The 13,130-nt window shown below is 38.0% G+C and overlaps 1 protein-coding gene across 1 annotated transcript in view; it reads right to left on the reverse strand.

Moving 5' to 3' along the window:
- The window catches only part of LOC139731998 (myoferlin-like), a 200,052-nt gene that overhangs the window by 119,197 nt on the left and 67,725 nt on the right, over window positions 1-13,130 (reverse strand). The window contains exons 20-27 of the mRNA XM_071642871.1: window positions 12,410-12,565; window positions 10,340-10,390; window positions 4,644-4,787; window positions 3,056-3,136; window positions 2,499-2,578; window positions 1,660-1,777; window positions 741-843; window positions 66-190 (exon numbers count right to left, since the gene is read on the reverse strand). Of these exons, the coding sequence (XP_071498972.1) occupies window positions 66-190; window positions 741-843; window positions 1,660-1,777; window positions 2,499-2,578; window positions 3,056-3,136; window positions 4,644-4,787; window positions 10,340-10,390; window positions 12,410-12,565 (858 nt within the window). The remainder of the gene's footprint in view (window positions 1-65; window positions 191-740; window positions 844-1,659; window positions 1,778-2,498; window positions 2,579-3,055; window positions 3,137-4,643; window positions 4,788-10,339; window positions 10,391-12,409; window positions 12,566-13,130) is intronic.

Below are 13,130 nucleotides of genomic sequence, written 5' to 3' on the forward strand. Positions count from 1 at the left end.
CATCATCACCATCATCATCATCACTTCCTACCAAAATCATCCATGACACAAGAGTCTCATCTTACCGCCAAGGCCTTTGGGTCTGCCACCAGGGAGCGGGGCCGCACCCATCGTCGACGGCGACACAGGTGGTAGGTCCTCTCCACCGGCCCCCAGCTAGCCACCGAGGACTCCACGCAGTACTCAAACCCTTACATAACAAGAGAGATTTCAACAAATAACCACCTGCTTCACCGGCAACAGACTTAAGACAACGAAGTGAGCATCCAATGTGTGGCATACTGTAAGAGAACTCTTGAATTTTGACACTGTTGATTCTTTTACTATTCATTAGTTTTAACACAACAAATATACATGTATCTTATGTTTAATATTATCCTGTTGAAACAAAGTACTGTCATTTCACTGTTTCAACACATCTATAGGTTACATACTATTCTAAACTAATGTACTGTCATATCGGAGGCAGAGGAGTAGAGTAAACTCTAATCCATCAATTTACCTCCTGAATCTTGCTGCTTTAGTGCAAACAGCTGTGAAGATGCTGACATAATGTCACTTGCAATGGGCAGGTGTTCTGACATAGCAGATCTTTTCTTTATTCTCCTCTCATATGACTTGTTCTAAATGACACAAAGGTCAATTTTCTGCACCTTTCACAAATCCAAAATGAAAATTCTGGGTCATCATCACGTCATCTTGTGATGAGTGTGATCTGCTGAATAAAAAATAGAGCTCACCTTCCTCATCACAAGCTCTGTTGATGTCCTGGGCCCAGGCATCATCCCACTGCCAACCCTCTGGGCACTGCAGCTCCTCACGCTTGGGAGCGGGGTCTCCTTTCTGTTGACAGGAAGATTAGAGGAATTGAGGGCGCTTTAAACCTTATGCCTCCAAGAACTGCCATAGGGCCTACATGGAACATCAGGGGCTTGTTTGACTGAACTCTAAACTCAATCCTAAGTTCAATTCAACTGATCTTAGGGACAGTTTTGGGATCAATAAGCCCTAAGAAGTTAGGAAATACTTCACTATGACATTTGGGAACAATAAAATGTAGCTTGCATCCACCTACTGTACATGTAGCCATGTTTTAGAATATATCTTGAATGTCTTTGTACCCTTCCCAATTAGATATGATCTGAATCCGTCCCAACACTGGGTTTTTTTGTTGGTTTGATACAGTTCCCACATGAGTAAAACAGGTTCCTGGTCCCCATCACCAGTGGGTTCACCAAGAGATATATTTCTACCATACACAGCAGATCTGCTTCAATGAACAGGGACGATGACATAGAGGAAGCTCACATATTCCAATAATGTAGCAAATTGATGTAATTCCGTTACAATACACACTAGCTTCACAAGTTCACCTGTGTAGAATTTATGCATGCTTCCTTCTTTCGTTCTGCTTCCTCGAGCATCAAATCACACATTCTCATGTGAAGCTGCTACATCATCATCATCATCATCATCATCATCATCATCATCATCATCATCATCATCGTGATTTGTTATGTATTTTGAAAACATTCCTATTCCTCATCCCAATCACTCTAAATTCTGAAACTCTGTACCCAGAATAACCAAGTTATAGATGTTCAAATGCAAAAGTCTGCATATTATCTGGAGGTCTCCTTTAAAATGGAGCCAGCTTACCACGTCGGTGAAGGGCACTGAAGCTGTCTGCCACGCCCCTCCAGGGATGTTCCTCGTCTCGTGCTCGTAGATGTCCTCCAAAAACTTGGTCTGGCCCGCATCAGCGTCAAACATCAGACTGCGCCAGATCACAACAAATCACACATATGGGCATAATTAACCAAAGCTGAGGGTTTATGTACAGTATATGAATATTGCATGGGTCAACTCCTACTAGACAAAGTCAACATAGAAACCCACGGCAAGGCTACACTGTTACGTAAAGTCATTATCTGAACACTAATGTTACATTTACCTATTGTAACATGATTGTAATGCTGTGATGTGCTATTACGTCTATTGTTCAGTGCATACATATTGTACCTGTGTCATTTTGGGGTGATCAACAATCAGAAGGAAAAAAGCAAAGCTTATCATTCATGATTTATTCAAATGTGTCCATAAAATTTCAAATATATCTGGCAGTGAAAAACAGCATGACAACATACACTGTATGTTTAAAGCTCTCAGCACATCAGGGTCTGATGCATGTAGTGTGTAATTTGTAGACAGCTGAATCTCTTGAAGAAGATGAAAAAAAACATGGATGAGTTTGAATAGGTTACAGACCTTCCCAGACACAAAAATAAAGTCTGCTACAAACAATACGATACATGTATAAAACTGCTACCAAAATTACACAGTTGGATGATATGTGATGGCTATCTCAACTAGAGCAGTGTATATCAGGCTTGTTTGTTTCTCTGCCATAGGTAGGTATAAATTAGATGCATATACTGTACAGTGGGCAAAAGATCTAGAGGAGAATCTGTTCCTTGGTGGATAGTTCCTGGTCCTACCTGAGTTCAGGACTCTTGAACCAGTCTCCTTCCCAGCGCCATCCTTCGGGTAGCTTGAACTTGTCCTTGGGGAGTTTGACCTATAAGAACAACAGGAACATCATAGAATTTACCTACAGTTATTGTTTTTGAAGGTTTCTTCAACTGACAGCTCTTTGTCGTACAAAAAATCTATTGCTACTAGATTACTCTGCACAACAAAGATGTGTCAAACTGCACCAGCAACACAATGTGAAGCATTTTCAAGCATTCATGATAAGACTTTCGTGTAGGACCTATATTACTAATAAATTCAACTTATGGGTAAGCACTAGACTTACATCACGAATCTACATCACTCCATCATAGTACATTTATTCAGTCTGATATTTTTGCAAGGCATTTTGTGGATTTCACTTTGCATGCCTCATTTAACAAAACCTTTTTACCACTGGTAAATTACATTTAGATGTGACAATGTAGTGTACAGTATCTACACATGAAGAGAAACAATTACATTTGGACAAACATACAAAGTGTATATTGCACAAATAGGAAATAAGGGTTCCAGAACTTACCTTTCCAGAAGCATCAGACCATTTTGGTCTGGGCAGAGCTTTGTTGGTCCAGTTCCCTAGTACACTCATCTGGTTCTCATACTGCAAAGAAGATCACAATAAACTGTTGATGTGGAAACCATATGATTATATCAAGTTCATTATAAGAAAAAGAACAGAACTCAAGAAATGTATCATGCTGTCAATACCAATAGCTTATTTGAAGACAGCATGAGCTTGAGGTCTGTTCTATTTTTTACATATGTACCAACACATGGACTACAAATTACTCAACAAGTTCATTATCATATCCATGTACATGTAATTTGATTGGGTTCCTGCACAATGGATGTATAAAATATGCAGATGTTAATTTACACACAAATTTTCTGCACTTATCGGAAAGTGATACCCCAAAATAGGGAAGGTCCCATTCACTGGTTGTTGAATTCTGTCTCTCCAAATTGGAGTGTAATGTGTCTTATGAAATGCACTCAAATGTGGTCCACTCAATGAAACCAACTAAAGTGGCAATTACTGGATTAAAAAGAATCGTTACATCTCATCAAGCATACATTTATAAAACCCAAAGGCATTGAAGCTCAATACCTCATGGGATATCTTATGTCTATGGAGTATTAAAGTGATGACGTCACAGTTTTTTGTTACAGCCTGGGTTGGAACTAGACACGAGCATGGTCAGCAACAATAGCGTACACAGATATTGGGGCCAGGTGAGGTTGCTGAGAACCAGTTTCAATGGCGATGAACGGCTATGACATCACAGTTTGGTACTTCTTCTTTTTTTTTACCCTGACCTGGAGATACCCCAGGCAACAGCATGAAACCAGTACAAAAACTAAAATATACAGTATGTCCCCCAAAAAAATATAATCAGATTTTCGCATTGAGAACACCCAATATGATTAAACTGTCTAAATGCTACTTCAGGGTCTTAAAATATAACATCTTAGCTCTATTTTGCAGAAAACCCCATTCAATTTGGTTAAGCGGTCACTGAGAAATGTGGATTGTTGTAAAGCATGTCATGAGTCTGATTCTTCCAAGTTTAGCACTTGGATGCTCTTGTGTGTGAACACAATAGACAAAACTTGGAGGGAAGAGATTCCTGACATGCTCTACAAAATTCCTCATTTCTCTTTGACCACTGAAGCAAATCGAATGGGGTTTTCAGTAAGATGTGGGCAATGAGTTTTAGTTTCGTACCCTGAAATTGTATTTGGATTGATTCACTATCTTTAAAGTTATCATTGCGGAGGGTCCCATTGTAATTTTTTTGGGACATACGGTTTTTGCTATTAAAGTAAAGCATTGCCCCATTTTGAATTATGGCATTAATTCACTCACAACCTTGGCTTTTAAATTCCTTTGGAAAAATAAAAAAGTACAGGTGAAGACATGTTTCAAAGTTCAAATAATTCAAAGTTTATGGATGCTTTTAGTCCATAAATTTGGTGAGACAGCACTAAATAAATACACTGGTACATGGATAATATAATTCCTGATCAGCAGCTTCATGGAACACGGTAAATTTCTGGCCGGGAAAGAGCTGCGGCTTCAGAGAACCAGTATTTCCACCAGCGCATACCGTTTCGGCATAGACGACGATGCTGGAGTCGGTGAGGCTGCCCTGGAAGTTGGGGCTGTCTGGCTCCAAGCCAAACCAGAACTTGGCGCGCAGCATTCCCGGCACTTTCTTCACGCCGACGTTCGTGGTCTTTCCACCAGGGAACTGTGCATATCACCGCAGAGTGTTCCAAAAAAAGCATTGAAAAGAGGGAGAAAAACACAGCATAAGTATCAGACAGAAAATGTTTTCTACTCCTCCTCCCCTACTACAAAATTCACTCTGCTTTCCAGTTTGGAATTCCTTTATTATTTGCTGGAAGGAGGTCTAGCAGGTATATCTTTATTTTCTGGTATCGGTCAGATCTATTTCAATACTTTTTGGAGAGAAGCTCAAGCATTAATCTAACTGTGAAAAATTACATGAAAATCCACCTTTCTACAAATTCTTTGTTTGATTTATATGGAGTTTGAAGGTTCAATGTGGGAATATTGTGACATGAGTGACCAAACTCCAGTTTATCTCCCCCCCCCCCCAAAAAAAAAAAAAGAAAAAGAAAAAGAAGTAGCATACAATGTAAATTGCACTTTTAAAGAAAATGAAAACATCTAGGTGACCATAATTGTAATTACACTTGTTTGTGCCAGAAATAGAGACCTCATTGATCTGTGAAATGTCTGAAACAACATGATCCACATGTGTGCTGTATACAGCATAATAATACACCAAATGGACACCTGCACTTTTTTTGTACTTCACACCTGTTTGATAAAGAGTACACTGAGAAGTTGAGGACAGGGAATGGTGCAGATTATTTCTTTGAATGTAATTTTCTTGAATAATGACACACAACAATAACTGTGAATGAATGATCAGAACTTTCCATATTCCACTATTACAGTATACAAGAGAGAACACAAAACACTTGTATCTATGTACTGCACACCAATATTGTGATTATGTTGCTGACTGAAATGTGAAAATCACCATTTCTCCACACTCGTGTGGACACTGCCTAGAAAATAATGCATACTCACCTGTGGAAGCTGAATGTAAATTGACAACAATAAGCAGAGCTTTAAAAAAAAAAATCATGAAGCACTCTTTATATTGCACACCTTTTTTTCACTACTGCAACAACTTCTACTACTACTACTACTACTGCAGTTCTGTGGCACATACATACACCATGCTGCCCTTGATGCACCAAGCCTTTTAGCACAAGCCTTCCTCTTTGTAATATTCCATTGGCCCATTGAGTCACAGTAATCTTATTTATATGATTTTGGTGCTGCATCTTTTCACTGTGAATCTTTACTGTTCATTCAAGGTTTTTAATATGGCTGAGAAAAAAAACAAAAACATCTATTATTTGAGCCCTCCAATGTTCACACACAACTGAACAATAAAAGTGGACAATTTTGCATGTGCTTGATGGAGTATGACGAATTCTGCATGCTTTTCTAATTCTGCGGAATCAAGATATAAAACGCAAGTATCAATAATATTTCATAAAACAAGCAAAACATTCCAATTCTTTCATTTTTGCACTAGTCACACAAAACGCGCCATACCATGAACATTTCCACTTTTACAGTACAATTACGGCGCAGAATTTTCAAGAGCATTTTGAATCACAAAATTTACAGTGGACTCCTAAATTCTGAACATATTTCAGAAGGTGAAAGTCCCCATTTCTGTTGCAAATTACCCAAAGTCTGTTAATAATTTCTTTCTGATTTTGTAAACTTCGAGCCAATTTTTTTGCCAAGTGAAGAAATGATGCAAAACTAGACAATTATTTCAGTAGCAATATGTGATATTCCTCCAGGACTCAATTGGTTACACTCATACAGTGTATTCTATGTAAGCACCAGTTCATGCCTTTAATCTACTAAGCATCTTCCATTCCTTGCCATGACTTGCAAATTACTTCGGGAGCTGAGACCGTTCAGCGTCTAGCAGAATATAACCCCTGGCATTCAAACTACACAGGCAACCTCATCATTTACCAACATAGGAAACCCCTTAGAACGTCAAACGCTTAAGTCATGGAATTTAAGGACGACCCGATTTTGCTACAGGTGTATATCATAATTCCCCACAGACACCTGCCAGAGTATAATTATGAATAGTCTTGAACAGGTTAAAACCATCATACAAAGGATGATTTTTATCCGAATAAGAAAAGAAGTACATAATGCTTGCACAATTTATTTAGTTTTGTTTTTTGGGAAAAAAAAAAAGAACAAAAAAAAATTGCATAACATTACCCCCATCACACCAAAGCCATCAATATCTACATAGCAAGAACAAGCTCAGCAATCAGAACCAAGATGCAATCAATCTCTTTGTGCGATACTGAAACTTTTCTTGATGAATGTCGCTGATTAACATGACACGATGCAAATTTCAATCACATCACAACTAACTGCCAAAGAGCACACCAATTTCTGTCTTTAGCTGTTGCTGTTTTTGTTTTTTCTTTTTTTTATTGCTAGGGTGGATATTGATGATTGGGGCAAAAAAAAAAAAAGATCCAAGAGCAGAGGAAAAGACACATGTGACCGCCCAGCTCAAAACCCACAAAAAGTTGCAGATTATGATTCTCTACAGTGGACCAAAAGAGTCATTGTGGTTGACAGACTTAAATTTTCAAAGTTAACTTACTTGTTTTACTTCGGAGTGTAATCTTTCTCTACGTACTAAGACGATATGGCAGCTCAAAACACAACTGAAATCAACATATTAGCAGTTTTTCTGAACCACATATTTTTTTTGTTTGTTTGTTTTTGTTTTTTGACATGAGCTGCTTTCACTGGGAAATACACTGCACAACAAGTTTTCATGTCTGAGCTATCCTAAATTATCAAATCCTTTTTTTTCTCCCTTAGCTATGAAACTACAGCTTCTCTCTCTTAACAATCACTTTTTGAATAGGTTAGGATGTTCCAATGTTAACAAAAAGTTATATATCATTTCAAAGCTTAGAGTTGTTCTTTTAAACTAAATAGAACAGTGAAAATTCATTTCAGCCTACTTTTTGGATGTTTTGAGCTGAGCGGTCACATATGCCAGCTAAATGTCTTACCCTAGATTGCCTACTACTGGAACTCTGCTCTTGCTGGATAGCATTTAAAATAAAATGTCAGGGTGCAGCCACACAAAATATGAACATCACAATGAATAAAGCAATGGGACAAATACACAGAGTCACAGTTATGAAATTCAGACAAAACACAGCTTCATGATACACAACAAACACGAACATTGAGTGTCTGATTTACACAAGTGAATAAAGCCAAAGCTTGCTTAATCTGAATTTTTAAAAACGACTGCATCCCTAATTTGCTTCAATTCATCAAACAAATAAACCTCAGTTTGTCAATCATAACCTCAGCCTTGTGACTATATAGCATTATAAAATGTTAATTGAAGCGCATTAAAAAATATATGATATATCTCTGGCACTAATCAGGGTAAGGCATAAAAATACACTTACAATATGTGTAGGGAATGTCTCTGATATATGAATTAATTGATCCCTCATAAAATGCATTTATAGCTGCAACGGCAATATCATAAATATGGCACAAGCCCATATATGTACACCACCCACGAGAAGTATATATTTCTGTTAGCAAATAGTCATTAAGTACAGGTACACTGTATATGATTTCCCATTCGCTGTTCACCATATATACTGTACATGTATTGTAACAGTAAGAAAGCAAAAATGACAAAACACTTGATTCTGTCAAACTTTTCAATTGTTTACAAAGATTTGTTGTTTCCTGTCACCTGTTTATTAACTAGAGCCAAAAATCTCCATTATACCCCACACTTTTACTCTGACCAGTTATTTAATGGCTACATATTAATATTCATTTAACCGATTCCATACTGAATTCTGAAATGCCCACAGACCTAATACACAGGCCACCAGGTTCCTGTATGGAACGAGTTAATTAACTGGACATTTTTTAAAGTTTGTCAATTCACTGTGAAGAGAAGTAGTGAGCGGCTTAAGGGAGGCTGGCTGATGGCAAGAGAAAATTGGACAGAGAGGTAGAAAGTTGGTGTTTCTGCAGAAATGCATCATGGACTTTTCCCATAGCAGAAGAGGAGGGGCAAGACTTAGTGGTCATACTGAAAATACAGGAGGTAGAAGTAAAATCGAGCTTCCCAATTATGTTACTATCTGCAGTTAAGACAAGAAAACAGTAGTGCGGTTCTTCTGTTGGGAGTTCAGTTCTCACATTGACTAAAACTTGAAATTTCAAACCCAATGTTCAATGAGGACCCATATGAGTAATCTGCATGCAATAATCCCATTATCACTATCATAATTTGTTATTTCTGAAAGGAAAATTTTGGTAGGATAAATACAGTGGAAAAACTGATTGAGCAAAATCACAAGCGAAAGACAAAATCTCACTAATAGAATAGGTTACACTGTGCAAACCAAACTTGGCAACATGGATCTAAACCTTTTTTTTTTAAATCTATTTATTGTTATTTCTCTTTTTACTGGACATGCAGACCTCATAATCTAGAAGCTGTTGGTAGGAATTGACATCTCAAAGCATGTAAAGTGATTGTGTCTGTATGTCCACATAAAATTGCTAATGTTCGATGGTCAATTAATGTGAACAATGCTCAAAAGTTGTATGAGAGCTTCTGCAATATCCTCAGGGTATGTATCTTAATTTCATAGCTGCTAAAGTTTATATCTGTCTTCCCAAAAAGCTTTTTGAAATTCGGACAATGTGATCATCAAATTGCAGAGAGAAAAAAAAATATATACAGAACACTTTTCTTCTAGAAGGGTCTTCTGCATTTGATATGGAATGCTAACCCTCAAAATACCCACCCCCCTCCCAACTTAACTTTAAAATTCTTCTCCTACATAAACAAGAAATCTCTTTTTTTCTATCTTTTATTTCTGCTTTAGAGTGGGGCAGGGTTCAATTAAAAACAAAGATTACAACATTCTAGAAATAGGAACAAGGATTTTTTTTTTCTACTTCCTAGAGCTAGAAAAGCGCAAAGCACACCACAAGAGACAAAAAAAATGAATCTGTTCACATTTGCAGAAAATGTCACATGAATTAAGGTTCAATGAAAACACTGATTTGTTGAATTTTTTGTCATCACACTCACTGCATGCCAAACACAATAAATTGCTTTGATCTTCTCTATTTCTCTTTTTTTTTTTCTTTTATTGAATCAGGGAATAGACACTTTTGAAGTCATGTTCACTCACTACAATTCCTTGCAATGTGCCTGCCTGGACCTCATTTTTTTTCTTTTTCTTTTCTTTTTTTCGATAAGAGTAATGTGCACTTTATGAATTAAAAGAACAAAACAAAACTGGAAGTCATGTTAAAATGACTGCTTATCCACAATGAAGCAATTCATCATCTTGGAATGCAAAGGTTGGGACAAATGAGTTGGTTCACAAAGTCACAGAGATTATTACACCATCTACACAAAGGCAAGTACGAAACACAGCAGCGAATATGGATCAGTGATGCTACAATGTACATCTGGCAAAATGGAAGTGTCTAGGCACGAGCAATGAGAGGGTTAGGAGCGATGAAGGAGAGAGAGAGAGAGCAGCCGGGTAGGGGAGGGGCAAGAACTGGTATAAGGAGGCCATTGAGAAGATGCTGAGCACAAAATTTAAGGAGGAGGAGGAGGAGAAGGATTCATACCAGGGCTGGAACACGCTCGGGGGCTCTCCGATCTGGCTCTGTGGAAGGCTCCTGGTACAGAAAACACAGCTAGTTCTGCTCACCATTTTTTTTTTAGTTTTCCTTCTTTTCTTTTTTCATTATTACATCCGATCACATGACAATGGCTTTTATAAAAGCCGGTCATCACTTTGTTGCCAAGACAACCATTCATCCCATATCAGATGTTTATAATTTCATCCCTATCAGAGGTATCCATCTTTGTGCTGCACACTTTTTCTGCTGCATTTTATTATCATCTGTAACAAAAGATAGTTTCAGCTGGAATTCTCTCTACATGGTCAGATCATTTCACTCTTATAGATAATCAAGCAGTTTTGGTTAGTACAGAATGATGTCAAGTATTGTATCGTTTACATGCATTCTATGTCTCCTTGGGTCCTCACGCGACATTTATATTGCTTTTCTTATTTCAGCAAAATATAATACATGCAATTAATAAAATCAAGGAGTTCATGCACTGCATAGCCTTTTATCTACTGCTGATCAGTTAACTGGCATGAGGTTAGAAATTCAGCAGTGGTTAGCTTGATATTTTGTAGGGCTTGCATTTTGCCCAACCATCCTCTGAACATTGTTTAGTGCAGCAAAATCAAAATCTGGATATTGATCCAACTTCAACAGATGTGAATAGACGTAACCATTTTTTGTGCATAATTCTTTCTTTGGTTTCTGGCTTTTAAGAACAAATATCTATTTCTCCTCTTCACTTTATGGCAATGTACATTTTAACACAGTTTAACCAAATATGATGTTACATCTCATACTTGTAAATTCTGGAATGTTCTTTTGCGGGAGAGTTGGGAAAAAGAGGTAGAGCATACACATACTTGTGTGAACTTTGGACACTCTCTGAAGTTGTTAGTGCTCCTAAAACAGAACATGCTATCAGTATAGGGACCTATGAGACAAAAATGGGACTAGTGACTGATATACGTATCACAAACATTTTTAAAACATGATTTTTTTTTTTTTTCAACCAGGGTTAGTCCTAAATGATTGAAAGATAGCAAACATAGATTTTAGGGCATCTTCATGAGTCTGCTGTTACAATGAATGGCTGCCTCGCACGATAATAGAGGAAGCACAGACTTTCGATGAAATCTACAACTAACGGTTGAAAGTTACACACATTGACAAAATACTAGCAAATACATAACGTCAAGCCCATGGACTGCTCGAGTATAAAGTGTACATCTACACTGGTATGTAGGTGATTGAAGCATACAATCTTAACCAGTTTCCTGCTGAATTCTGAATCTCCATAGACAGGCTAAAGGACAAACTAGGTTTCCATATGCAATGGGTTCATAGAACTGCCCACTTTTTTCCTACTTCATTTTGTTTAAAGGGAAATAAACCCAGGGCACAAGAGGGCGCTGTTGCATGGACCCATGCTTACCATACTTGCCATGTTTCAAATGTCTGAATAACACCAACAATTACAGTGGCTATGCCAAAAACAGTCAAAAAAAAATTTCACTCTCAGTAGTTTGCCTATTGATTCCTCTGATGTTCCTGGCTGGTTTGTCCTACTACGTGTACCTACGGATCCTTAACAGACAGAGCTTACTTGCTTGCTACACTTGGAATCTTGTGTCTAAGTATGCGATCTACTTTGACTGACAGTTAAAAAACTAGATTTACATTGTCCACTTTCGTAATGGAGATGGCAGTGATTATCACGCCATCTAACAGCACCTTCTTGGATCCCAGGTCCATGTACCTCAAAAGGGCTAACAATTAAGGGGAACACTTTATAGTCAAGTTCCCACAGAATATTGGAGCTACAACTGAACCCCCTCCCCCCCCCCCCCCAAAAAAAAAAAGATTATCTAAAAACGAAACTAACATGACGATATGTCACGTCCACACTCTGGTTACTAAATACAGATTGGAGCTTTCTCTGCGTCAAAGCTCAACCCCCACCCCCTTTTTTTATTAACATATTTCTTGTAACTGACATAGGTACAGCCCCGTCCTACGAGGACAAAGGGTTTAATTTCATTTTCTTTCTTTTTTTCCACGAACCTGGAGGAAGAAGGTGGAGACCTTTCCGCAGAACTTGCCGCAGGCATCCTCGCCCCGCTTGGAGTAGAGCACGTCGTAGGCGGGGATGCGGTAGTAGGCAATGCGCTTGCTGCCGCTCAGCATCCAGATGATGACGTCAGGCATGCTGTTCTGGGGCTGCAGCGACGAAAAGAGTTGGTAATAGAGAGAAAAATCTTCATTCTCTCTCTGCTCTGCAAGCTACAGTAAAGTTAACTGATTATACCAAGAGTTGCAGAAAAAGTCCAAAATACACATTTTTTGAGCAATCCATAAATAGAGCATTGAGAAGTATGATCAACATTCCACTTTTAATTTGACAAATACCCTCATCCCCATTATTTCATTGCATCACTCCCAAGTTAACTGCACTGTGAACACGAATACTGACAAAAGAGAAATACATAAATTAGACACAAAATGTGTACGACAATACAGCATCATAAATCATCGATAACATGCATAGGAAAAAGATGGTATCATTCAAAGTCCCTTGGTTTATTGTTAATTAAATCTAATAAAATAATTTTGGCAGGAGACTCATAATCTTATCATTGTATCTGGCAAGAATGAGGGTGACACTAAATGATAAGATCAGGGTCCCACATCGTGAGAAAATTCAAAAAATTACAATTCCCATGGCACAATCTACAACATGTTCACAACTGAGTAGTTACTGCCTTTCTGTTGCCAGGTGTTTGCA

The sequence above is a fragment of the Diadema antillarum genome, unplaced genomic scaffold (genome assembly GCF_040938485.1).
Source record: "Diadema antillarum isolate AM-2024a unplaced genomic scaffold, OU_Dant_1.0 seq00000392_RagTag, whole genome shotgun sequence".
Classification (NCBI taxonomy): Eukaryota; Metazoa; Echinodermata; class Echinoidea; order Diadematoida; family Diadematidae; genus Diadema; species Diadema antillarum.